Source organism: Suillus fuscotomentosus, assembly GCF_016647785.1.
Source record: "Suillus fuscotomentosus strain FC203 chromosome Unknown F5891scaffold_3, whole genome shotgun sequence".
Classification (NCBI taxonomy): domain Eukaryota; kingdom Fungi; phylum Basidiomycota; class Agaricomycetes; order Boletales; family Suillaceae; genus Suillus; species Suillus fuscotomentosus.
In genome coordinates, this window is record NW_024539515.1 from 192818 (window position 1) to 216358 (window position 23541).

Genomic DNA, 23541 nt, shown 5'->3' on the forward strand with positions numbered 1-23541 from the left:
GGGTCGATGAGGCATCTGAGCATGTCGCCTTGTAAATTTGTATATTCCAACTATTTATGATCGCTGTGCCTGTAATATTTAGTACACATACTCACGACAACTCACGAACGTCAATGAATGTGTACTTGAATTGAATTGAACGCGTAGGGGTCGCTGACATAATTCATTTTCCGAAATTCCTCTTGCTAATTGGTCCAGTGAAACGTTCGAATCTTTTCTGTTCTCTTCTTCTTGCACAAAATGAACAGGTCTACTACAATAATGACCGTTGCAAGCGTCGCAGTTGGCGGCGTCCTCGCATACGCCGTGTACTTCGACTACAAGCGGAGAACCGACGCCAACTTCCGCAAACAACTCCGTAAGTTTTCACCAACAGAATGTTCTGTCACGCAGCTGACATAGGGTTTCAGGGAAAGAAAAAAAGCGTGTCAAGCAGAGCCAGAGCCAGACACCGTCTGAATCTGCTCAGACTGCAACCGAAGGAGTGGACGCAAATGACTTGCGGAGCGCGTTGGAGAGCGTACGCAACGAAGAAGTACCAGCTGGGCCAGAGGAAAAGGAACAGTATTTCATGAAGCAAGTTGGGATAGGTGAACAACTATGTGCGAAAGGTACTTAGCAGTTTCGTTTTTGGAAGGATTTCTGCTTGATTGGTTTTCAAGGTCCTGTCTACCACCTTTCTGCTGCGATGTGTTTCTACCGCGCGTTGCGTGTGTATCCATCACCCGTGGAGCTGGTTGTGATTTACGAGAAGACTGTTCCTCCACCCGTTTTCCAGGTACGTCTGTTTTATGATGACTATTGGTTGTGCTGACCTGGCCATCATAGCTTGTGATGGAACTTACTAATTTGGACGTGAGTAATGATCATTCACTGGCAGAGGGGAAAATTGGACCGCTGTCTGATGGGGAGGACGAATCGAGTCCCTCACGGGGCCCACCCTCGGAAACATCCTCACAAGAGTGGGTCAAGGTCACAGACTAGGGCAGTCAAACGCCTACCCTGTGACTATGACTGCGAAACACGGATATGCTAGCCCTGTAGCCTGCACCCTAACCCCTAATCTGTCAAATTGCATATCTATCTCTTTCTTGGTTGTTTCAATGGTATCTGATTATGAATTTTGTTTCATGTTTTGGTCGTCACCGTTAGGTCAAAGACCGAGTTGAAGGTACGCTGCTTGGGTGCGTGTTTCTTATGCAGGACTGAAGTTGGGATAGGATATTATACGTTCTTCCCGCCGAAGGCAATGAATGTCGCAGTTGAGACTATCAATGTCCCTGACGGCAAGGGCGCAACCATGTCGAAGAAAGTCCTTGTCGTGACAAAAGACTTCGAGGCTGGTGAAGTCATCTACCAGGTAAATCGCCTGTCCCATGTCTCCTGGATTCTTCCTGATCTCCTCCACAGGAAGATCCAATCGTGGCCGTTCTCGATGCCGATCTTCAAGGGAAAGGCACACACTGTAGCTATTGCTTGCGCCAGATCCAAAACGATCCCATCCGTCCAGAATCGGATCGCCTCCACAGTGTTTACTGCTCATCTGATTGCCAGACCCAACACAACGCGCATTCGCAGACTCTGCTCTTCACGCTCGAGTCGCCTTTACCTGCTGCCATAGCGCCCGAAATGAAAGGCGCGCAACGTGAGGAGCGAGAAAATGCCCAAAAAGCGTTCGTCGAGTATCTCATACAGACCAAAAGGGCTGCACCAGAGCTTGTGGCGCGATTCGTTGCGCGACAGGTCAGCGCGGAGACTGCTAAGATGTTACCCCGCGGAATATTGCCTGGCGTCGCTTCCGAGCCGGTGCTGACAGATGGCGGAGAGTACTCGCTGTACGATCACCTCGAGCGTCTAAGATATCTCGAGGTGAATCCCGCAGATCACGAGACTCGCGTCTTGAAGGATGTGTTGCAGACTGCGCTCCCCGGACTTGAACAATTCCTTACGGAGGATAGACATGCAACCTTTATCGGGAAGATGTCGTATAACTCGTATGGGGTATACTTCGGTGAAGGAAGGGAGGATAAGGTGAATTTATTTTGCATTTTGAGAATGCTATGTTCTTACATCACGATGTAGCCTGACACAGCTGCTCGCCCTGAGAACGCCGAGAAAACACGCACCCCCTGCGGTACCTCTAAGCAGATCGGCACGGGTTTCTACGCAGTATCATCCTATGTGAGTTCCTAGTTCTTCGATCCATCTTTTCTCATTACATCGACCCCCAGATCTCGCATAATTGCGCACCCTCCGCTAAGCCCGTCTTCCCAACTGGCACTGCACAGCTGCAACTTATGGCCACTCGTGCACTTCAAAAAGGCGATGAGATCACTGTCGCGTATGTGGACGTATTGCAGCACTCTGAGGAGACACCCGAGGTAGCACGCCGGCGTCGTCGCATGGAGCTCGCGAGGGGATGGCGGTTTGCGTGCTCTTGCAAGCGGTGTGCTGAGGAAGGATTGGAAGGTGAGATTGAGGAAGGAGGAGATGAGAGCAAGGTGGAGGACGTTGTGACCAGGGTCGAGGGGTCATAAGTGGATATGGAGATTTTGGTGCGTAATGCGGCGACTCGGGGGCTGGTGGATCAGCAGATTCAAAATGGATTTATTGGCTCGTTAATGACTGCATGCATGGACCTTTTCATTAGCATATTATTCCCTACTCTCCACCATCATGCGCCGTCGTCGGCGATATTGCTCTGTTCTGCGTCTGATATGGGAGGTACCCATGAGTTTTGTGCGCATGAATTATTACTGGTACAGCATCTGATATTTCAATGGGTTGCTAGAATACAGGTACATTCGGAATTGTTCTGCTCATCGTAGATCCATCTATAAGCTCGGAAAATGATTATTATTGCTTATTGTTTGACTTCTGCGAATCAGCCCTCCTTCGTTTGTATTACTTCCACGATGTCTACATTCATTATACATCGCTTTCGCTCCTCACTGTCACGACGCGCCTTACATACGACTGCAATTCGGCATGTTGACCGTCCAACGGTGTTCACAAACATGCTTGCAGGGGATATTCCACCCCCCGTGCAAGTTAATTCCATAACATCGGCAGGTATCCAGCTAGCAGACGGGCTTATCCTTCCATCTGCATGCATCTTCCTGGACGGTAAGGTTTTTTTGTGGAACGTTCCCTCGCATCTTTGGAATGGCTGGGGTCGCGAGCATTTGAGTGTATTTGAGACTGCTGTCCCAAAACCAGGTGTGTTCGGAGACTTCCAATTTACTGACCGGGCAGGACTGAACACGAAGTAGAAATATTGGTGTTTGGCACTGGGAGACGGATGGAGCTTCCACCTCCGAGTATAAGAGGCTACCTGAAAGAAATGGGAATACAACTTGACATTATGGATACAGTGAGGTGTCTACTGCCTATACGCTGCGAATGTAGTGCTAATCTCAATGATTCCTCCTACTTCCAGAGAAATGCGTGCTCGACGTATAACTTGCTCGCGGAAGAGGGCCGACGGGTAGCTGCTGCATTGCTCCCATACACCCCGCGCCCATGGCAGTCATAATGCTGGCTGCAGTAATGTGATTTGACTCTTGTCCTATGCTCTTCGTAGTATATCTTTGCAATATAATATCCAGAACGTCACGCGGCGTAAGATGACTATTCAGATAACGCCTTGCGTTTGCCTTTGTTCACGGGAGGCTCTTCCTCTTCGTCATCGAGGAGAGAAGGCTGCGTGACTTCGACTGGCATCAAATTGCCTGGTAGAGACATCAAGATCAAGTATTAGCGGGACAATGAATCTCAGGGTTCGCATAGCACACTCACCTTCATCTCTAAATTGAAAATATAGTACCTCCCAGTTTGTTAAGAGGCCTCTGACAGCCTTGTTTGACTCGAGGGCCTCATAAGTCACCCCTGACCTAGTCTTCTCCTTCTCTTTTACCGCACGCGCCAGCTCAAAGTCGCTTGTGCTTTGAACATGAGGGAAGCTGTCATCCTCAGTTGCGACGCGAGATGTGAGCGCAGAAAGTGCCTCATCCTTAAGAAATGCAATCGTTGCGGTTTGGGGGACTGTTAGGAATATCGTGACTTGGTGTGTTTTGGCCAAAATTTGGTAGGCTTTTGGGGCTGTTCTTGGAGGCTGGCAACATCGTACAGCATCAGCAGGTTATACCACGTTAACAGTTGTAACGCGGACTCACCATCTTCCTTGGCTGTGCAAGTACGGTGCAGGAGAGAGTAAGCTTCTGCAGACCTAAAACGGAAAACTGAAAAACTCCGCGTGATCAAGAAAGGCAATCGTCCACATCAAGTCCACATTCCGAAGTTGACCGTTCTCAACGACAATGAGCGGCTTTCGCGACAGCGCCACAGGCAGTCAGCCCTACAAGGACCCAACACCACTCCCGGACTCTGTTCCGCGCACCCAGGAGCTCGGTGTAACCAGTGCCCCGCTGAAGTCCGCTGCATTTTTCATTGGCGCTTACTGCAAAGAGTATAATGGTGCGTTGGAATCAAATTATATGGGGAGGGATGTTGATGAGATGTGTATTGGTAGAGGATTTTATGCTTTGCAAAAACGAGGGCCGGGGAGACCCAGGACAATGTCTGAAGGAGGGCAGGCGTGTTACGCGGTGTGCAACCGACTTGTGCGTATCATTCACTGTTTGTTCATTCACTTCTAAGAAGACCGTCAGGATTAACAAGATGCGGGAAAACTGCCTTGAGCAGTTTGACGCGCACTGGAACTGCCTGGAGTTGAACAATCAGGTGTGTAGAGTCTCACAGCTAGATTGGTGGCAATTCTTACATTTCCCCCTCGTTTCTTAGGAGTATTATGCATGTAGAAAACCCGAGCGCACCTTGAACAAGTGCATGTTTGAAAAACTCGTACGTGTCTTGTTCATGTCACAATTGCTGCCTTTGTGTTGACGTCCGGTTACTCGTCAGGGTCTGACCAAGACGATACCTGGCACACCAGTGGGGAAGAAGCAGATACATGAGGTAGAGAAACCGATATATACCACAGTGCAGCGGTGAGGGCTCTTCCGGCATTTATTAGACTACCTGCGGAGCCCTGGGTTGATTGTCCGTGCTGTTATGGATTAACGGTGCTTCCTTTCCTCGGAATTTTTGTGCAAGAAGCTTTGAGAAACAATCCTCAGTAAAATCATGAAAGTGCCAGCTCGTGACCACCTGTTGTATACATACGAGTTTGATTATTGAGAGATGTAAAATGAGCGCCCCTTGCACGCGTCCGAATACGAATGTTAATGATCTCCTTCTCGTTCCGCTATGTCCCTTCAGCGGCGCGCAGACTTTACACAACCGCATCAGGCGCAAGCTCGGTCATAACACCCACACATTCTATATACCTCAGCACGTCAACCAATCCTTATTTCAATCTCTCGTTGGAAGACTGGTGGGCTGTTTACTACTTGGTACATGCTAATCTGACTGTTCACTTGCGCTCGAACTGGGAATCTGACGATGATGAATGATGCTGGCTTGACCCTTACATGGATGCATATCTAGGTTGTTCAGACACGCGCCTCAGAAGGAGCCATTACTCCTGCTGTATAGAGATGCACCGTGTGTCGTCATAGGACGCAACCAAAACCCATGGAAGGAGGTCAATCTCCGTGCAGCCCGTGCGCAAGGCATTCCGTGGGTACGTAGGCGCAGTGGCGGCGGGACAGTGTACCATGTATGTCTCCATTACCATACAGTCTATTCTGGCCATAATAAAAACTGCGCGCTAACTTACTCTAACTTTCCGCAGGACCTTGGGAACACGAACTTCTCCATCCACGTCCCACGCACGACTTTTGACCGAGGCGCTACTGCACAGGTCGTTCTCCGGGCCGTGCGCGCGCTCGGCATCGATGCAGGTGTAAATGAGCGGAATGATATTTGTGTGGGAGGTGAGAAGGCGTCGGGCTCGGCGTACAAAATCGTGAGCGGGCGTGCGTACCACCACGGGACGATGTTGATTACCACGAGACTTGAGACGCTGGGAGATTTGTTGAGGGTAGATAAGGTTCGTTTTTATGTCCTAACGATATTGCTTTCTTTGTTTCGGCGCAAGGAGCTTTTTTGCTGATTGGTATGTTGGCGTGCAATAGGACACAATGATTACGAAGGGTGTCGCGTCTGTGCGTTCGCCAGTGTGCAACCTCGCTCAATTCAGTAAAAAAGTTAGCCACGAGATGTTCGTGAATGCTGTCGTGGACTCGTTCAAAGCCGAATATGGCGTTCACGAGGAGGTAACATTTTCTTATCTAAATACGTCTTACGCCAGCTAAAGAGAAAATGTTAGCCATGCATCGTCAACGATACTGACGACCTCGCGAGAATAGGATATATCCAACGCGGGATGGCAGAGCTACCTGTAAGCTCCCTTTCATTATTTGCATGCTGTTATCTGACCCTTCCTGCAGAGCTGGGACTGGGCTTTTGGCCAAACTCCCGAATTTGAGTACACGATCAAGAAGCCGTTCGTGTGGGGCGATGTTGTAAGTCCGTTCCCTTTTGTTACTGCATTCTCTAAACACTGTACCAACAGACAGCACACATCCACGCTCGACACGGGGTGATTCTCTCCTGCACGCTGCAAGGGTTGGACTCTGAGCTTGGAAAGGCTCTCGAGGGCAAACGATATGGGTTTGTTGAAGATGAAGAGCTGGGTGTAGATCTGAGTGGAAGGCGAGAGGTTGTGTGGGCTTGGCTGAAAGAGGAGATGAAATCCTATGATTGATACCTTGTTTTCAGTTAGATGTATACAGACGACAGTGCTGATGGACACGGATATAACGCGAACTCGCGAGCGCAGAAATCTTCGATCCTGGTAAAGATACTTCAGGTGCTTTTAGACTTTGTTCTAGTGCAAGAATATTTGCAGGAAATCCTCAATGACATATCTCTGCCCACCGAACGTTGGTGTGTAGTATCCATCTAAAGAACAATTTCATTCAAGGTAGCATGGTATGTGGTATCATTATGATGTAGCTTCCGTGTACCAAGCGCTACTCGTCTCGAAACCTTCTGGAGGTACGGGGTTTGACTAGAAAAGTATATGATATTTATTCAGGCGTGGACAAGTGTAAAGACATGCACATACAGATTGTCCACGTGTGTGTCCTGTTAACCGCCTATCACGGTCCATCATCATCTCGTCCCAAGAATCGACGTGGTATCGGACAGGCTAGGGAGTTGCCAATGTGTCCGGGCGAAATGAGTTATGCGAAATGAAGAATACGGTGGAACAGTCAGGTACTGGTGACATTTAGAACTTTACAAAACAAATTCTGGACATACCTTGCCTTGATTCTGAGCCCTTTTAGAAACATTCAAGAGCGTTCCGGCTGCTGCAAACATTGAAGTGAGCAGGCCTGTGATGTTATTAAGAATATGAGATTATCAAGTCAGCAAATTATCCCTTTGGATTTTGTGGCAGCATACCAAATGGAATGAGAGCTTCCCATGGGACAGGCATGGTGGAATGTGCTTCAGTGATCAGAAGTGTTGTGTATATGGGTTGGTGTTCTGCACAAGGTCGGCGTTTCCGATTTATTTGGTCTCATTTGTTCCTGAGCTATGAGAATACAAGCGACGTATTATCCGTTCCCTCAATTCCTTTCTCCCCAGTTACATATATATTCGTCACTTGATAGTTATTCGTACCTATTGCCGGATAGTTTGCGAGCTTTGATTTGATTCCTGACTTCTTTAGTTCATAGTTGAGCCATCGAGGTCTTAGTTACCTGAGCGAAATTTCATGCAGTATTTACTATTGATTCGGGTTGACTTCCTAATCTGGCACAGACATAGCAAAGTCACCAACTGCCGAAGCCCGCTCCGGACTTTTGGCCCCACAGTCGGCCATTTCCAGGATGTTCTCGTCTTTCCGAGATCGACCAGCCTGGCTTCGCCACTCGGCTTGTCCGTGGTGTATAAGCCAGGCTGGCCACGAACCTAGGCTTTAATTTCAGACCTCGTGTCCTGGGCATCTAATGATACACGAAGCAGGCTGTGAAGAAATACCAAAAGGCCCGGTACATGCACTTCTGAAACTTAGATCAAGATACCCTAGACCACAAGCTCTCCAGCAAGTCGTGCTCAACCTCGAGCAAAATGACGGAAGCGGAATCCCCCGCCATTCGCATCACCACGACTAGTCAAACATTCAAAGGTCATGACGATACTCTCTTTGCAGTTGCAGTCTTCCCCGATAGACGCCGTATGGTGACCGCGTCGTACGACAAGACGCTTCGTTTGTGGGACTTAGAAGATGGTGTTGTATTGAAGATAATGGAGGGACATCGCTTCGGCATACGAGCTGTTGCAGTATCAAGAGATGGGAAATGGATTGCAAGCGGTGATTTTGGCGGAGAGCTCATCGCTTGGAACAAAGACGGCGAATCTCTCACCCAGCCTATCAGAGTCCACTCCGAACAGATATGGTCGCTTGATTTTTCCCCAGACAGCACATTGCTGGCGAGCGGCTCAGTGGACACCACAGCGGAGCTCTGGAACACACAAACATGGCAAGTGCAAGGATATCCAATTAATTGTGGGCCTGGTGCCGAAATCCGCTGTGTTCGGTATTCACCGTCTGGTGAATATCTTGCCATCGCAACCACGATAAATATCCAGATATGGAATCCAGGCAAGAGGGAATGCATCAAAAAGTTCCAGGGTCACTCTGCACTCAATGGAGCATATAATATGTCGCTCGCGTGGACGCCCGATGGCAAACAGCTTGTCTCAGCTGGTGATGAATGTGATCCCACCATACGGATTTGGGACTCATCGACCTGGATGCAGGTCGGTGAACGCTGGAAGGGTCATACTGACTTTGTCTTCATGATTGCCTTGAACCCTGCTGGCACCCTCCTCGCGTCTGCATCTGGAGACCAACAGGTTCGCCTTTGGCGACTTTCGGATCGACGAACCATCGCCATATTCAAGCACCCCAATCAGGTGTTTTGTGTCAACTTCTCCGCGGATGGCAAACACGTTCTCAGCGGAGGTAGAGATGATATGATCTCAAAGTGGGCAGTACCTTTACTGGGCGATGTTCCCGAGGACCAATTATCAAATGTAAGATTCTATTCATTCTCCTTCTGTTCTTCATTTCATTTTCTCCAAGGATGCATTACGAGAAGACACTTTGAAGGAACATGCGGCAAATCTTGTGAGTTCCTGGTCCTTCATAGTCGGTTCGTCTTTTTGCATATTGATCCTCAATCTTAATGTCAAGGCTCAACAGTCTGATTGCGAGGCTTGTTTCCAGCCTTCATTCTTACTACGCGATCTGACCATGTGTAATGCAGATCCTGGTCATCAACACGACAGCCCGCGATGCATGCATATCCGGGGACTTGCCTACTGCTGCCAGGCTGCTCACCCAGGATATCAACGCCGATAGCGACAACTACAACTCTTACGCGAATCGCTCGTTTGTTATGGCAAGAAAAGCCGACTGGGACCGCGCACTTGATGATGCACTAAAAGTGAGACAGCCTTCTTATCGTGACCTCTTTAAAATAGGCTAAATTATACGGTGATATAGAGCATCAGTATTCAGTCATCCTTGATGGGCTGTATCTCCAAGGGCATCGCCCACTGTGGAAAACGACAGTTCCAAGATGCGATGAAAGCATTTGATCTTGCGTTCATGTACGTAGACGTAAACTTAAATAAAACTCGTCTTCTACTCTTAATTAAGGTACGTCAATAGTGTTTCATGTACTCGCTACTTACACGACAGCTGCTGTCAGGCCATCGCCCTTTTCAATGCAGATCAACATGATGAGGCAATTCTGCGCGTCCAAGAGCTAGCTACCACTCGTCCCAATGCGAATTTTCTTGCCTGTGGTATTGTGGAAGTGAGCGCTCCTGACACAGTCAACTCCAGATTCATACGTCGGTACTGATTTTGTGAGCCTCCTACTTCAGGCTTATCTACACGTCCAAGTGGGAATGAATGCATTGAACGACGCACGTCACAACGAAGCGACTGGTCACTTCACTGCTGCTGTCAACATTATCGGTATCCCGTCTATGTCTGACATCCATTCTAAGTATGATGTCTTCGCGGTGGTAGGTTGATTACAATGCAACTGGACATTTTTTCATGCCCAGCTGCTTTTTCTAGTTATTCGGATGGGACCTCAAGTCCTTGTGGCGAACTGTACACCAGAATTGGTGCCATGCGTTCCTTCGAGCAGGTAGACTTCCAGAAGCCATCAAAGCATACCGATACATGATGGATAGGGCTGATGAGGCTACGAAAGCTTGCTGCCTTGATTGGTCCACTGGCAAGTCTTTGTAATATCAACCGGGTATCATTCTCAACCCCGCTTTACTTAGTTTTCAAACAAGATTGCAGCGTTCTCTATACTACTGCCGGTGTGACTGACCTCGTTGCAAGCGGAGATGATGCCCTCGCTGTGGGTCATTACGACAGGGCTATCGAGCTTTACTCTGCGGCAATCGACCTCGATTTTGCAACCGATATCGTCTTTGCGAACCGCAGCAAGGCGAGGTCGGGAAAAATGCTATGGGACGTGGCACTCCTCGACGCGGAAAAGGTGTGTGACATTTACCATTTCGTAATCGGCGCTCATTTTGGTGATATGCAGGTCATCGAACTCAACCCCTCATCTTACTTTGGATATCAGTTGAAGCATGCAGTACTTCATGACGCACACAGATACGATGAAGCTATCGATATGTTCAAAACTATGGTCTCCAAGTTCGAAAATGCTCCCAACACAGACACAACAAGTACGCCCCAAATGACGCGTTCTTCAAACATTGTTAACTCTTTGTCCAGACTTCCGCCAACAGTATGTCAGTCCATCCGAAGCAGAAGGTGCTATTCAGGAAACTATCAAGGGTCAACTCGACGACGCTCCGCATCGTCTGCTCAACACCTCCACTGGGCGCTTGTGCAATCGCGAGGTACAGATCAAGGCCTTCAGAATGAGCACAGAGTACAAAGAACTTTTGTCGTCCACAATGAAGCATGCAGACCTTCAAATGGAGCGCATCCAAGACGCGGTAGCAATGTACTTCCGCTATGTCATGCTATCGCATAGGTGGGAAGGAGCGGAGCCGTCGTTGCATGACATCCAGGGCAAAGTGGTATACGACTTAGACCCAGTTGGTGGCATCGCGAAGTTGCAGTCATTCTGTGAAACTAGTCGTGGCAAAGGGTATCGCTGGGCATGGATTGATACGTGTTGCATCGACCAGACTAACAACGTCGAGCTCCAACAATCGGTCAATTCCATGTTTATCTGGTATCGTCACTCAGCACTTACCATCATCTACCTGTCGGATGTTCCGCCTTCGTCGCAACCTGGCGCACTCGCCAGTAGTGCTTGGAACACGCGAGGATGGACAGTTCAAGAATTTCTGGCCCCAAAATTTGTCCTATTTTATCAGAAGGATTGGTCCCTTTATCTCGACGATCGCTCTCCAAATCACAAGGATTCCCTTGCAATCATGCAGGAGATGGGAGATGCGACAGGCATAGATGCACAAGCCCTCGTCGCATTCAGTCCAGGGATGAGAGACGCCCGGGAGAAACTTCAATGGGTGTCAGCGCGTGTCACCACGTGGCAGGAAGATATTGCATACTCATTGTTTGGTATCTTCGGCGTCAACCTGCCTGTCATTTATGGGGAGAAGAAGCAAAGGGCGCTTGGGAGGCTCTTGCAGGAGATCGTAGCCCAGTCGGGTGACATCAGTGCCCTGGACTGGGTGGGGCAATCATCCGAATTCAATAGCTGTCTGCCAGCCGATATTACTTCATATAAAGCTCCACCATACGCCCTGCCATCTCTGTCCGAACATGACATTCAACTGTCGATTTCCTCGCTCCGACATGCTATGGCTGTGGATTTGGCATTGGAAATTTACGCCCTGCTTGACAAGCAGAACGCGCCTCGTTTCACGAACTGCAGACTCCATCTGCCTTGCATCGCATTTCGTGTCACAGCAATCAAACAGAATCGCGCTGAAGACCAGGAGACATATGAAGTCAAGGCCGAAGGGCTTCATGACCTGCTGATCACCACGAAGGACAAGCTGAATCAGCCCTCATCAACACGACGCACTATGCAGTCATTCTTGCTTGTTTGTCCGTGGAATCGTAATCTCCTCGAGCTTCCTGGCCTCGCAGAGCCGCCTGGCTTGGCAGAGCTACCAGACGTTGCTGACGATACGCAGAGCGAAGAAGTTTATTGGTCTGCACCCGGGTCTCCATTACAGACTTCGCCTAGCTTGGCAGAGCTACCAGACGTTGCTGACGATACGCAGAGCGAAGAAGTTTATTGGTCTGCACCCGGGTCCCCATTACAGACTTCGCCCGGGGGGTTCCCTGAAGCACAGGAGTCAGTTGATTCGGAACTGAGCGATCGATCTTTGCGATTGATTGTTCACCTTGAACAGCCTTTTGGCGCATTTTTGCTAGCGCATCAGCGTGGCGGAGAATACAAGAGAGTCGCGTCAGATCATGATATTATTGCACAAGTCAAAGACTTTTCTTCTATTCCGGACATGGTCAAAACGCTAGAGATATTGTAGGGGTGTGGTTTATAAGAATGTGAATCTGACATATGAGACGAGCAATACGATGTCCTCGAAGCTTAAGGTGATTTACGAGCAACAGCCTCTGTTGGCTGTTGCACGTTTGGTAATCGTACGTCCGTTTCTTGCATCGGCCCATCTGCCACCGGTGGCAACACATGCCACCAGCGTCTCATCACCTTGAACTATGTGCTACGTACTATACAGTTTCACCTTCGACACTCAGCTACAGATTCACCATGTTCGTATATCAGTTGCGTCGTTCGCTCGTCTCACCTCAGCGCTCAGCGTTGTCCCACATCTCTAGCTCCGATCACCAGCCACTTCTGGCATCGGTCCTTCAGACTGGAGAGATCCATTGCCTGCCTCGCATCACCTTCTCTTTCAAACCTGCGCGGTGCAGCTGGACCGTCAATCGCAAACAGTTTCCTCTCAGACCTGCATACGCGACTACATTCAACGGATGTCGAAGGCTCACATGGCAGAAAGCTGTACTGACAACTATACACTGCACTTTTGAGAGTGCGATGTCGCTGAGACATTCGGGCACTGTTTCCAATAGAGAATGAGGAGTCAAAGACGACGGCGAACCAGCATACAAGCATCTATTATTGTAACTGACGATAGGAAACGTCTGAAGGTGATCGGAACGCTTGTATTCAATATTCAGCTGCTGCCTGAGCGCTGAAGCTAAGCGCCAAATTGATGTTCGAACGTTCCGATATAGCTATCGGTACCATGTACCCTGTACTCGTGGAAGAGATTGGATGACCTCCCATTATTGTGGTGGGGATATCATGGTGATTCGAATTCCTAGAGGCGAGTCGTTACTTTCCAATCAAATAAATTCCTTTTTGCTCATTCACCAATCAGTCGTGGTTCAATGGCTGCGTTGCACGCACCATGATCACTTCCAGGTTGGCTTTCAAGGCTGTCAAATTGCCAGTATCACGGAGCATACTCAGTTTTAGCGCGTCTTGGCCCACCCCATGATTATCCGCCGGACACATGGTGGTAGATAACAAGGCCCCGCCTCAGCCTGTACTACATCGAGTAGGGGTGGGCGTCCGACGAAGTGGAATCCCCCACGAGCAAATATTCGTCAGTATGAATTTCGTTGATGCAGAATAGTTTCACCATTATTCGAGGTATCGACAGCCTCCAAAGTCTATCACCATTCTGCCAAACAGTGCATGCATGGTACTTGCTCCGCTTGTCACGGGCAGAATGGATCACGATGCATTTAGACAGTTCGCAAAGAAGGTTTGCTGGTCCTCAAAAATCTTTTTAATGTACGAGCTTAATTACGTCGAGACATCCCGCCCGCAGCACGATAAAGACAAGACACAAATTTTCATTCCGTTCCGTAGTCTCTGCAAAAGGGGTAAGCATCTTGATGGTGGCAAACCTTAACTCAGAACTTATAAATCCTTTAGATATATTATATCCCCTTCCTGTTCAGAGCGCATTAGATATAATGCCCAGTTCTTTAACATCGTGCTAGATAAGGACGATATGGATGTGCTTGATGCACTCGATCAAGAGGAGGGAAATTTGACAACGTTAGTGGCCACCGTGACTGGAAGGAGGGCCCTGTCGAACACGAAAAAATCCCATTGTCAATGGTAAACTGTGCTGATTTTTCCATGGGTCGAGACTTTTATGAATTATTCCGATTTCACCGGTTCACCGACTGACACGTACACGCACTCACACCGTCGGCTGAAAACTTCCAGGACTAAACCCTTGTGAGCATGTTGGCTGACCGAGGAACAAGACCGAGCCGATGTGCTTACCATCTGTGTATGCCAATTGGGGATGATAATAACGTAGTCTAGCCGAATGGTGTATGAATTGGACCACAAAGTTATGTAAAAAATTGACCCATATCTTGAGCAACATCCCACGAGGCAAAGCAAAACCAATTCAAAATGGTGTCGGGAAGTTAGGGCGCAAACGCCGTCACGACGGGTAGCGAGTGAGGAGCCGTGTCGCATGAAATGGAGTGTTCAACGTTCAACAGTCAATGCCAGGTCGATCGAGTTTGTATTCAGGATGAGTCTCAGTACACAGACTCATCAGATTGACGCGCCCCTATCCTTCCAAAGGAAAGACCTTTTTTAAGAACAACCTCAGGTCATCCATCTCAGATTCAGCCAACAGTGTCGCTACGCCGTACGACATGAAGCTCACACCCGGCTCTCCCACCTTCGTATACTGTCCATATCTCACTTCCAGTCTATCTCCCATGAAATTGGCCGACTCCCAGCTCAGATCCCAGGTCACAGATTCATTCTGCACCCCATGACCCCAGAACACGGGTATCGTAGATGCGTGCATGGACAACCGCTGAAAACACATCTAAGACACAGCTTTTCGCCACTTGAAAGTTTCCTCTCACCTTTTTGTATTTGTCTCGCATGGGGAGCCAACCACCTAGACATATGACTCCTCCCAACTTCCAACCATCTTGCATGTCAGAACCACCCCTCCACTGACTGCCACCCAAACCGGCGATCAGGGATATCGCTCCCCCTTGGCCAAATCCCCCAAGCACGATACGTTCCTGTGAAATTCCTGAATCGATCTCAGACTGGATAAAGGCATCTAAATGCTTGACGCTTTGCATGATTCCCTCATCATACTCCTGAATGTCGTCGTCTTCCGACAAATATGTCAAAGGCTCGCGCAAGACGTCAAGCCAGCCCCTAGTTGAACTTCGCCTCCTTGTGTCTCCTTTCCATGCGGTAATGGAGCGCTCAGGCGCATTAGGGAACACCCACTTGATGTGTGGAAGCTGGAATGCTATCGTGCGCATCTCCTTGTTGTTTGAGAACTCCAGACCACTATCTCCCAGTCCCTATGAGCAAGTCAAAGATTAATATGTCCCTCTCGCGATCACCACAGCACGTACATGAGCAAATATGACCGTGGCGGTGTGCTTCGTCTTTGGGGTTATGGTCGCAAAAGTTAGTGGTAAAGACATTATTCTGGAGGAGCAAAGAGGGCCACGTGTAGGAAACTTAAGCCCCACTCTGCGCCCAAATTCTCACTCATTCTCACTGTCAGGATGTGGCGGGCTGTGATCTATGCAACATCAAGAAGCGTGGGATTATAGATAGGTGGTGATTCGCACACGAATATCGGGTACAATAGGCAGCAATTCTGAAATGTCAAAGGGACAATGATTTGTCTCAATGTACCGATAGAATGCAGTATCGAACACATGTGTGGAACCAGATTTATGGTCCTAGACAATTGATTGGCTTTACAGGTTCTAAGTTTGCTACATACTGTCAGTATGTATTTAATCGAGGAGGGTCACTTAACCATACCTGCTGTGGTACGACACTTCCCAAGAATGTCACCAAGTCATCCATCTCTTTCTTGCATGAAGCGTGGCCCATACGTTCATAAGACCGAAAGTTAATCCCAGGAGCGCCAAGTTGGTCATGGGCACCGTGCTTCACGATACCAGGTTGATCTTGAAGTAATTCAACTGAAATCTCCCCCACTTTATGATATATCACCGCATCTGCTGTTCCGTGTCCCCACAATACCGGCATAGATTTGGCATGCGGGGAAATGCGCTGTATGAACGTTCAGTATCATCATAGTACACGGGAGAAGAATTTATGATGGTGCATTACTACTGACCGACTTGAACTTCTCTCTGACTGGCATCCAACCGCTCAGCACGACTACACCAGCCAGCTTGTTGTCATCCCCGGAACTCTTCGTTCTCCAGTCTTTACCACCCAGACCTGCCGCCAAAGCCAGAGCTCCTCCTTGACTGAATCCGCCCACTACGATGCGACTTTCTGGTATCCCAGCCTTGACTTCTGCTTGAACCAAGTCGTCTATGATCTGAACACCATTCTTCACGCTCTCGTCATCATCAACCACTTTGCTCAAGTACAGTTCCGGTGGAAGCGGTAGATTAGACATATCAAACCATGAAGGCATCTCAGTGCCAAAATTCGCCGTGACGGCCTGCTCGGGGGCATCTGGAAAGATCCATTTGACATGGGGAAGACGAGCGGGGATTGTCAGTTCACCGGGCTTTCTGTAGTCGTAATCACCGCTTATCGCTGCGCGCCAACTTGCTCCTTCGTCGCCGAGACCCTACACGGCGAGACTAAATCAGCGTATGCTTCTAGCACGATCAAGAGTTGGGATTATGAACACACATGAGCAAAGATGACGGTTGCAGTGTGCGCTGCGGTCGGCTGGATGATGGCTGACGGCATCTGATATGGCCTATGTCTGTGTGGATAGGTAGAGAAAGTGCGCGCTGCCAGCGATATGATAGATTGCAATGCACGTGAACTAGGCATGGCTAATAGCATCATTGGCGAATATACCGGCTGCAATTTTCGGCCTCGTTCCTCGGCTAGCTGACATGCTTCCCGTGCACCAATGATAATCGATAACTTATGTAGACGGTGATCTTGGTCTCCCGTAGGCAGACCAATAGAAAGAAGGTAGTCGTACGTTCCTTATACCAAGACAAAATGGTCGCCGTGAACACAAGTGACGCTATCAATAGGATTATAACGTTAATGTAATCATGGGACATCAAGCAAGGTGAGCGTTAACGCCGGCGACAGCGCCTGGTTGTTTAATAATAATATCTTCAAGTGGAGTTCGCTTCGAATCATATTCAAGTCATATCGTACTCTCCCTAGGCTAGCGGTCTACAGCCTAGTTGTTACCCCTATTCATGGCCATGTCCACCGCATAAGTCCTGAACTTACCTGAAGTACGTAGTATGCGCAAGATACATGAATGCAAACGCGAATTTATCGCGCACAATATGCCTGGAAAATTTTAATCACACGATAGTCACACTTGGATTCGGAAGGATGGATAGGAAAAAAAAATTAACCAAGGACTTTCGCTAGAAGCAAGCGGTTCATCCGTTCGTGATGGAAAATGCATCCCGATCTGTTGGCTCCGCGGCAACTGTGTTGAGTCATGTCACTTGCACTGCGCGCCTGATAGGGGTGCAGGTGGAGAAATTATTAATATGCCACGGATAGCACTGGTTGGGGTCGAGAGCTGGAAACCCCGCCATCCTGGTCATCTTCTTCCCCTTCCCCGTTCTCGTTCGAAGCCACCAGCTCTGCTTCGTCGGCATCCTCCTGGTCTTCCTGATCTTCATCTTCTCCGACATGCTCTCCTTCAGGGGATGCATCTGGATTGGTCGTTTTTTGTTGGAACTTTCTCTGCGGAATAATGCTCCAAAACGCCTGCTCCCAGTCTCGTGTTTCAACCCACTTCAGTAAGATTTCGAATACCTATAGGTAAACCGGACAGCCTTCGCTATCAGAAAAACAAACGACGTAACGAATAGATGTCACCTGGTTGACCGTGAGCACCTTCCTCGTCGTTAACGATGCTATATATCGGCCTATAGGAAGGCGTGCGTGTCGAATGGATGCCGTTTTAGCTTTTTCAAGGCAGAGATTCTGATATATTTTGTTAGATCAGGGTGGAGGAATTACGGGAGATCTGGGGAGCAGATCAGGGAAGGCGAACATGGGGTCGCTGAAGAATAATACCGGCTCCATTTTCTGGTTTTTGCGAAGGAATACCGAACAGGGTATGAGGTTTTTTCAAAGTACATACCTTGTATCGGTTGTGATCGCAAATACCTCCGATAACGTATATTTCACCCTCCTTAAGTTCTACCAGCTCTTCCTCGGAGTCAGCGGTCAGGTAAACCACACTCGCGCGATGTGCATCCATGTCTTCATCTCCGCTGCAAGAATCGGATTTGGATGTCCATATTCGATCGTAACCTTCCTCCCACCATTTTGTATTCGTCCATCGCTTGTATCCAGCATCGTTTATGGCATCTAGCCGCGCCTTTGTCCGCCCATTGAGGGATGTAAATAATAGTGATGTAAACGGGGTAGATGATCGTCGATTCGCGCTGTATGTATATGCCAGTTGGGAAGTCAAAGAGGTCACTTCCTGCAGGCATGCTCGTGTCAGTTAGGTAATACCGATGGTATTCGTACGCACCTTGTCCGTCATCATATCATCGAAACCCAGGTCTATCACCACCTGCGCAGCAAATGAAGTCTGATCAAATCCACCCATCTTACGACGTTTCCGTGGCTCCGCATCGCCTGCTTCTGCACGCTCTCGTCGCTTGCGTTTTTTCGCCTCCTTCTCGCGCGCACGACGTTCAGCCTTTTGCTCTTGTAAGCGGGCTGCTTTTGCGGCTCTCTTTTGGGCTTTTTTTGAAAGGGGTTGTGAGGTAATAGAAATTTCTTCGGCCTGGGCAATCACTGGTTGTTCCATGATGATCACTGTCCGAGCTTCGGTCGCAGTCTAGGGATCTCGGTGGTATTATTTGCGCCAATGGTTAAGGTTGAATTGCCACCGCGGCCGGGGACCGCCGGCACTTACGGGATTAGTGTAGATAAGAGATCGATCGTAGTGTAGAATTGGCGTAGAAGACGGGTCAAATATAACGATCAAAGTAGCTATTTGGAGGCTTATACATACTTAGGGAGCCATTCCTCTTCTCCGGTGCTAAAATTCTTTACAAGTGCCATTTCTAGTTCACTTGACTCATCTCTCACCTCCACAATACACGAGTGAGACACCCAGCGATGTCAATAGTCACGTTGCCCTTCCTAGTCGTGCAGCCAACCAAACCACATACCGCAACTGTAATTTGTGTACATGTAGGTGCACTCTCTCACCACGCATGACCTTCATCCATTCGCAACGGTGTTCGACACCCAGTACCCTACTTCCTCTGTTATTCGCCTATTTTGTCGTTCGTGCTGATCACATGCACCAGGGCATCGGCTGATGATGGCAGAGGATGGATTCCCCTCACAAACGAGCTCGCGTCTGCCCTCCCACACGTCAAGTGGGTTCTCCCCCACGCACCTCAGCGACCCATAACAGTGTATAATAAAGAATGGCTCCGTGCCTGGTTCGATATACCATCTTTTTCCTTCACCGAGACCGAGGATGCACCGGGCATGTCGGACTCAGTACGCAAGCTAGACGCGCTTGTCAAGGCCGAGGTCGACGCTGGCATTCCACAAGAGCGTATTGTCCTCAGTGGCTTTTCGCAAGGTGGTGCAATAGTACTCCTTTCTGGTCTTGGAGGGCGCGCGGTACGCGAGGGTGGTGAGCCCTGGAAACTTGCAGGAGTCGCAGTGATGAGTGGATGGCTACCATTACGAGACCGTTTCAAGTCACTTATCTCCCCGCACGCACTAACAATGCCGGTTTTCTGGGGTCATGGAACAGACGATCCACTTGTGAGATATAGCTTCGGGCGAAAGTCGGCGGAGATCTTGAAGGACCAGGTCGGTTTAGCGCTAAGGTGGGGCGATAAAGGAGAAGCGGAACGCGCGGCCTTTGGGAGCGCTGGTGTGAGTTTTCTGGGGTATAATGGTGTACTACACGCAGCATGTTCTAAGGAGCGTGCTGACCTGAAGGAGTTTTTAAAAAGAGTAATCCCTGACAATCATACTGGATGATGAGATAGGGGTTATTAGACCGAGATGGCGCTACCACATCTATTTTCTTGTTCTTCTTCATATGTCGCATACCACGTTACAGTTGGGATTGTAGGATTTTAGTAATTCTTAGGAAGTGAAAGACAAATTCGATAGTCGAGATCTGATGTTGAGTTTATGGAATAGGTTAGCAAGCTAGAACGAGATTCTAGTCTACAACGATAGCGCGAGAAACTAGAGCACATCTTTGAGATTCGTCTGGGCTGATCCACGTTCGAGGGGTTTGGGTTGATTCGGCGAAGGTTTCCAGCCAATCTGAAATAGGATGAGGTAAAAACCTATCAAAAGGGAATTTAGATATACCATGTAGATAATCTGGAATGTCGCTGGAACGGAGCCGTCTTCATTTCCGTGCAGTTCTATTTAAAAGAATTAAATTTTATAGGTTATACACTGTGCTGTAACAGACCTTTATAAATAGCTGAGGCAGCAGCCAACGTATCCCTGTGCAAGAAGTGTCGCCTACAAAGTCACAATAGGAAACAAAGATACATGCATCGATTTGGCTCACCGTCCAACAATAGCGTTGCTCTCACCCATGTCGCGCAGATCTTCGAGAAGCTCCCACATGCTTGGGTACCCAACACGTACTTCATCGATATCTACAGTGAGTAGAGTGAATCCCGCACGAGAGAGAAGGTTTGAGATGTCTTTAGTGTCTATACAAAAAGCAAAGTAGAGCTGATGAAACAGTAATAGTGCGAGAGTGCATAAATGAGTTACCTGTCATGGGCGAAATATGTGGCGAGATGCCGCCCTCGCGGTCTACTTCCGCCAGCTGAAGGGCAGTCCTGTGAAAAGAATGTCTTTCAACGACATAGACGACCGTCCCAATCTCTTACCGGAGCTCAAACAAGGTATCCCCGCCAAACATGGCGCCTAAAAAGAGCCCATCAGGTTTCAGGGCTTCCTTTATTTGTACAAGCACGCCTGGTAGGTCGTTCACCCAGTGGAGGCTGAGGCAAGATACAATGGCCTCTTGAGAGTTGCGAGGAAGAACATCAAGAAGATTCTCTTCGTCTGCATGTACACGCTCTACTTCAACTGTGGATCACTGGTATTATTGTCAGGGCGCTACCCAGTGAAATAACATGACGTACCTTCGAATTCTTCGTCCCGATCTCGGTTAAGCGTGGTCTCTGTACGACAGTCAGCTAACAACGATGAGAGTCAGAAATAAAGAGCGAACTGCTAGAATCTATCATGAGCACTTTGCGCGTTTTTTCAGGCTCGAGGAGCTTGGAAAAGTGACCAGGCCCTGAACCAAGGTCCACGATGGTGTTGAATTTGCGTTTGATATCCTACACATGAATCATTCAGTTAAGTTGGAAAAAAACAAAACAAGTCAACCGACAAGTAGTCTCTCCATCATTCGGTCTGCAACTTCGTCCCGGACGTAGTCCACAGTCCTGCTCCCAACACCTGCATCTCTGCTCACTGCCCGATCTCTCTGCTTCCTCTTAGCGGCCCGGTCAAATACTTTATATACCCCACTAGTTGCTGGCGGAAACGATGAGGGTGATTCGGAGGCAAATGCACGCGTCCAAGGACGTATTGCATGACGAGCAACCACTTGGAGGGACATCACTTGGCCTCGGAAGCTTCCGAATTGCGCTGGGTCGCGTCTACGCGTGACATGTAACTAACAGTCACAAGACAATCACGCATTGTCTCCTACTTTAACTCTTTCATCGTCTTAATTTGCTCTTACAGATTCGGGGCTCTCGCTTTGCAATTTTTCATTTGACTCGCTCGATAGTTGGATATCGCGACAATGAACAATGGTAGTCAATCCAACTCGAGTGACTATCGTGCGATGGCTCCGTTTGTCAACCCCTTCAATAGCCAAGAGTACGCGTCACGCAAGGCCAAGATCGAGGAGGCTAAGCGAAAGCTCATCGAAATGGAACTACAAAATGAACTAGAGGAGATTGCAAGACAAGGGCGGGAGGCTGAGTGAGCGCTTTGTTGTTGAACAGCGTTGTAGCTAATGCGCCAAAAGGCAGAGACTGGCAGAGATGAAAGCGTCCATGGCAGCGCAAGTGCTGTGAGTAAAGAGATTTCACAACATTCTGTGGTGATTGATATATGTGATCACTTCGCTAGCATCCCAGCTGGGCTTCCATCAGCAAGTGGCTCTAGCCATTATCCCAATGCAGTTTATCAGTTTGCGGAAGAAGTACCTTTGACAGCCAGAATCGAAGGAGAAATACGCGACACATCTCCAAATGTACTGCTCGTATTTGCTGTATCTTCTTTAGTCTCATTTTGTTCAGTCATCTAGGCTGCAAATGCCATATAACTACCAACATAACTACCCGACCACCAATCCGTCACAGCAAGCAGGATTCCAGGCGCATATTTCAACCCAGCCACCGTCGCAGAGGCCATCATTTACGCAAACACAGTCACAGGAAGCGGCAAGGTCCCGAAGTTCGCATGCGCCATATCCTCTTGGCTCCGCATTTACTGTTCACGGCTATCAACATTCACAACAAGCCTCGTCTACGCCTTCTCAACAGCAACGATTTAAATTTAGTATGTAGAATTTTGTCGGTTAATTTTGCATGGTTATACTTAGTGCGGCTGTGTTCTACCACAGATGAGGAATACTGGGCAAAGCAGAGCCAAAAGTATGCGGCAGAGCTGGCTGGTGCAAGTGCGCAAACTTCACAAGCAGGCATCAAACCTCAAGCAAGCGCGTTTACTGGAACAGGGATACCCCAGTATGCCCCTCAAGTTCAACATCAAGTGGCATCCCCAGCTGCACCGGCCGTTGCGACTATCGTCTCATCGACTGGGCGTCCATCTTTGTCATCTGCTGAGCGACCGTCCACCAATCGTCAATCCTCAGGGCAGCCTTGCTCAGTCCACCATCACGAAACCAGATTTCATTCGGCAGTTCCAGTTGGCTTGCAATGTAAGTTGCGACGTTGGTGAATTCTGTACCTTCCTTTAAATACTTTCTGACAGCACGGCGCGCAAGCTATTCAAGACTTTCTGAGCTCGTGCCCTGTGGCCGTGGAATGGTGGGCCGAAGCTGCGCGTAGCCTTAATCCAGAAAATTTCAAAGACGTGGGAGTTCTCAAGATGCTTAATGACATGAGAAATCTTAAGTGGACCCCCTTACCTCGAGCCAATTCTTCTGCCTCTGCCAGTACCAACGTCCGTGTTCCTACAGGGATTTCGGCAACATCTGAAGCCACAATTCAGCCTTTGCCTTTGCCCTTGCCTGCGAATCCCCCGCCCGCTCAACAAACGCCAGCAGGTCCCGGTACCAAGGAAGCTTTCGTGCGATACTTTCATGAACGATTTCAGGTGCATCACTTCGTACCTCGCTGACCAACCGAGTTTGACGATTTTTTCATCCTCAGGGAGTAGACATGGACGTGACTGTCAAATTCCTTATGCAAAA

General features: G+C 48.7%; 12 protein-coding genes across 12 annotated transcripts; 6 read left to right on the forward strand and 6 right to left on the reverse strand.

Moving 5' to 3' along the window:
* Positions 1-6: 6 nt before the first annotated feature.
* Positions 7-3535, forward strand: F5891DRAFT_1124854 (uncharacterized protein; the record flags this gene model as incomplete). Its single annotated transcript, XM_041363923.1, has 13 exons — positions 7-23; positions 249-358; positions 411-611; positions 663-778; positions 829-855; positions 1153-1171; positions 1221-1360; positions 1411-2031; positions 2083-2181; positions 2232-2522; positions 2889-3219; positions 3273-3373; positions 3440-3535. 13 exons carry the CDS (start codon positions 7-9, stop codon positions 3533-3535), a joined length of 2169 nt encoding a protein of 722 aa, XP_041232457.1.
* Positions 3536-3630: 95 nt separating this feature from the next.
* F5891DRAFT_974726 (uncharacterized protein) lies at positions 3631-4178 on the reverse strand (the record flags this gene model as incomplete). Its single annotated transcript, XM_041376476.1, has 3 exons — positions 3631-3731; positions 3799-4114; positions 4176-4178. 3 exons carry the CDS (start codon positions 4176-4178, stop codon positions 3631-3633), a joined length of 420 nt encoding a protein of 139 aa, XP_041232458.1.
* A 74-nt stretch (positions 4179-4252) lies between these two features.
* Positions 4253-5254, forward strand: F5891DRAFT_1136109 (Ndufa8, NADH-ubiquinone oxidoreductase complex I 19kd subunit). Its single transcript, XM_041364809.1, has 5 exons — positions 4253-4476; positions 4532-4622; positions 4671-4743; positions 4804-4863; positions 4924-5254. The coding sequence occupies exons 1-5, from the start codon at positions 4320-4322 to the stop codon at positions 5011-5013; spliced, it is 471 nt and encodes a 156-aa protein (XP_041232459.1). The 5' UTR covers positions 4253-4319; the 3' UTR covers positions 5014-5254.
* On the forward strand, positions 5232-6782 carry F5891DRAFT_999196 (uncharacterized protein). Its single transcript, XM_041378528.1, has 7 exons — positions 5232-5395; positions 5509-5680; positions 5756-6013; positions 6099-6239; positions 6293-6364; positions 6414-6488; positions 6539-6782. The coding sequence occupies exons 1-7, from the start codon at positions 5241-5243 to the stop codon at positions 6728-6730; spliced, it is 1065 nt and encodes a 354-aa protein (XP_041232460.1). The 5' UTR covers positions 5232-5240; the 3' UTR covers positions 6731-6782.
* Positions 6783-7718, reverse strand: F5891DRAFT_999201 (NADH dehydrogenase 1 alpha subcomplex). The gene is made up of 5 exons (XM_041378529.1): positions 7657-7718; positions 7435-7608; positions 7291-7364; positions 7094-7177; positions 6783-7036 (listed from the first exon to the last, which is right to left on the reverse strand). Exons 2-5 carry the CDS (start codon positions 7466-7468, stop codon positions 6971-6973), a joined length of 258 nt encoding a protein of 85 aa, XP_041232461.1. The 5' UTR covers positions 7469-7608; positions 7657-7718; the 3' UTR covers positions 6783-6970.
* A 3787-nt stretch (positions 7719-11505) lies between these two features.
* On the forward strand, positions 11506-12616 carry F5891DRAFT_1169240 (uncharacterized protein). Its single transcript, XM_041365483.1, has one exon. It carries the CDS (start codon positions 11551-11553, stop codon positions 12568-12570), a length of 1020 nt encoding a protein of 339 aa, XP_041232462.1. The 5' UTR covers positions 11506-11550; the 3' UTR covers positions 12571-12616.
* Positions 12617-12639: 23 nt separating this feature from the next.
* F5891DRAFT_346740 (uncharacterized protein) lies at positions 12640-13483 on the forward strand. The gene is made up of 2 exons (XM_041371446.1): positions 12640-13392; positions 13447-13483. The coding sequence occupies exon 1, from the start codon at positions 12732-12734 to the stop codon at positions 13140-13142; it is 411 nt and encodes a 136-aa protein (XP_041232463.1). The 5' UTR covers positions 12640-12731; the 3' UTR covers positions 13143-13392; positions 13447-13483.
* A 1184-nt stretch (positions 13484-14667) lies between these two features.
* Positions 14668-15559, reverse strand: F5891DRAFT_1181199 (Phospholipase/carboxylesterase/thioesterase; the record flags this gene model as incomplete). The annotated part of the gene is made up of 3 exons (XM_041366017.1): positions 14668-14922; positions 14975-15433; positions 15488-15559. The coding sequence occupies 3 exons, from the start codon at positions 15557-15559 to the stop codon at positions 14668-14670; spliced, it is 786 nt and encodes a 261-aa protein (XP_041232464.1).
* A 100-nt stretch (positions 15560-15659) lies between these two features.
* Positions 15660-16931, reverse strand: F5891DRAFT_999223 (Phospholipase/carboxylesterase/thioesterase). Its single transcript, XM_041378530.1, has 4 exons — positions 16764-16931; positions 16231-16698; positions 15909-16163; positions 15660-15859 (listed from the first exon to the last, which is right to left on the reverse strand). Exons 1-4 carry the CDS (start codon positions 16923-16925, stop codon positions 15851-15853), a joined length of 894 nt encoding a protein of 297 aa, XP_041232465.1. The 5' UTR covers positions 16926-16931; the 3' UTR covers positions 15660-15850.
* A 214-nt stretch (positions 16932-17145) lies between these two features.
* Positions 17146-18920, reverse strand: F5891DRAFT_999225 (guanine-1-methyltransferase-domain-containing protein). The gene is made up of 5 exons (XM_041378531.1): positions 18604-18920; positions 18205-18552; positions 17937-18044; positions 17670-17873; positions 17146-17648 (listed from the first exon to the last, which is right to left on the reverse strand). Exons 1-5 carry the CDS (start codon positions 18883-18885, stop codon positions 17598-17600), a joined length of 993 nt encoding a protein of 330 aa, XP_041232466.1. The 5' UTR covers positions 18886-18920; the 3' UTR covers positions 17146-17597.
* Positions 18921-19525: 605 nt separating this feature from the next.
* On the forward strand, positions 19526-20189 carry F5891DRAFT_999231 (Alpha/Beta hydrolase protein). Its single transcript, XM_041378532.1, has one exon. It carries the CDS (start codon positions 19581-19583, stop codon positions 20085-20087), a length of 507 nt encoding a protein of 168 aa, XP_041232467.1. The 5' UTR covers positions 19526-19580; the 3' UTR covers positions 20088-20189.
* On the reverse strand, positions 20101-21720 carry F5891DRAFT_999233 (S-adenosyl-L-methionine-dependent methyltransferase). Its single transcript, XM_041378533.1, has 9 exons — positions 21481-21720; positions 21316-21427; positions 21227-21265; positions 20969-21170; positions 20850-20917; positions 20638-20785; positions 20536-20588; positions 20430-20485; positions 20101-20381 (listed from the first exon to the last, which is right to left on the reverse strand). Exons 1-9 carry the CDS (start codon positions 21709-21711, stop codon positions 20301-20303), a joined length of 990 nt encoding a protein of 329 aa, XP_041232468.1. The 5' UTR covers positions 21712-21720; the 3' UTR covers positions 20101-20300.
* Positions 21721-23541: the final 1821 nt, after the last annotated feature.

Excerpts from the sequence above, each read along its gene's own strand:
- F5891DRAFT_999201 (XM_041378529.1), bottom strand. The coding sequence starts at position 7,468 with ATGCCTGTCCCATGGGAAGCTCTCATTCCATTTG. Across the intron at positions 7,365-7,434 it reads GGAAGCTCTCATTCCATTTG|GCCTGCTCACTTCAATGTTT; the intron begins GTATGCTGCCAC and ends ATAACATCACAG. Across the intron at positions 7,178-7,290 it reads GGGCTCAGAATCAAGGCAAG|CCTGTCCGATACCACGTCGA; the intron begins GTATGTCCAGAA and ends GCAACTCCCTAG.
- F5891DRAFT_999231 (XM_041378532.1), top strand. The coding sequence starts at position 19,581 with ATGTCGGACTCAGTACGCAAGCTAGACGCGCTTGTCAAGGCCGAGGTC.
- F5891DRAFT_999233 (XM_041378533.1), bottom strand. The coding sequence starts at position 21,711 with ATGTCCCTCCAAGTGGTTGCTCGTCATGCAATACGTCCTTGGACGCGT. Across the intron at positions 21,266-21,315 it reads GCTCATGATAGATTCTAGCA|AGACCACGCTTAACCGAGAT; the intron begins GTTCGCTCTTTA and ends ACTGTCGTACAG. Across the intron at positions 20,486-20,535 it reads TGCCTCAGCTATTTATAAAG|AACTGCACGGAAATGAAGAC; the intron begins GTCTGTTACAGC and ends TCTTTTAAATAG.
- F5891DRAFT_346740 (XM_041371446.1), top strand. The coding sequence starts at position 12,732 with ATGCCACCAGCGTCTCATCACCTTGAACTATGTGCTACGTACTATACA.
- F5891DRAFT_999223 (XM_041378530.1), bottom strand. The coding sequence starts at position 16,925 with ATGATGCTATTAGCCATGCCTAGTTCACGTGCATTGCAATCTATCATA. Across the intron at positions 16,699-16,763 it reads CAACCGTCATCTTTGCTCAT|GGTCTCGGCGACGAAGGAGC; the intron begins GTGTGTTCATAA and ends CTCGCCGTGTAG. Across the intron at positions 16,164-16,230 it reads TCAGAGAGAAGTTCAAGTCG|CGCATTTCCCCGCATGCCAA; the intron begins GTCAGTAGTAAT and ends ACGTTCATACAG.
- F5891DRAFT_999225 (XM_041378531.1), bottom strand. The coding sequence starts at position 18,885 with ATGGAACAACCAGTGATTGCCCAGGCCGAAGAAATTTCTATTACCTCA. Across the intron at positions 18,045-18,204 it reads GCGATCACAACCGATACAAG|AATCTCTGCCTTGAAAAAGC; the intron begins GTATGTACTTTG and ends AAAATATATCAG. Across the intron at positions 17,874-17,936 it reads AGGTGCTCACGGTCAACCAG|GTATTCGAAATCTTACTGAA; the intron begins GTGACATCTATT and ends GTTTACCTATAG.
- F5891DRAFT_1136109 (XM_041364809.1), top strand. The coding sequence starts at position 4,320 with ATGAGCGGCTTTCGCGACAGCGCCACAGGCAGTCAGCCCTACAAGGAC. Across the intron at positions 4,744-4,803 it reads GCCTGGAGTTGAACAATCAG|GAGTATTATGCATGTAGAAA; the intron begins GTGTGTAGAGTC and ends CTCGTTTCTTAG. Across the intron at positions 4,864-4,923 it reads AGTGCATGTTTGAAAAACTC|GGTCTGACCAAGACGATACC; the intron begins GTACGTGTCTTG and ends GTTACTCGTCAG.
- F5891DRAFT_1169240 (XM_041365483.1), top strand. The coding sequence starts at position 11,551 with ATGAGAGACGCCCGGGAGAAACTTCAATGGGTGTCAGCGCGTGTCACC.
- F5891DRAFT_999196 (XM_041378528.1), top strand. The coding sequence starts at position 5,241 with ATGTTAATGATCTCCTTCTCGTTCCGCTATGTCCCTTCAGCGGCGCGC. Across the intron at positions 6,365-6,413 it reads GCGGGATGGCAGAGCTACCT|AGCTGGGACTGGGCTTTTGG; the intron begins GTAAGCTCCCTT and ends CCCTTCCTGCAG. Across the intron at positions 6,489-6,538 it reads CGTTCGTGTGGGGCGATGTT|ACAGCACACATCCACGCTCG; the intron begins GTAAGTCCGTTC and ends CTGTACCAACAG.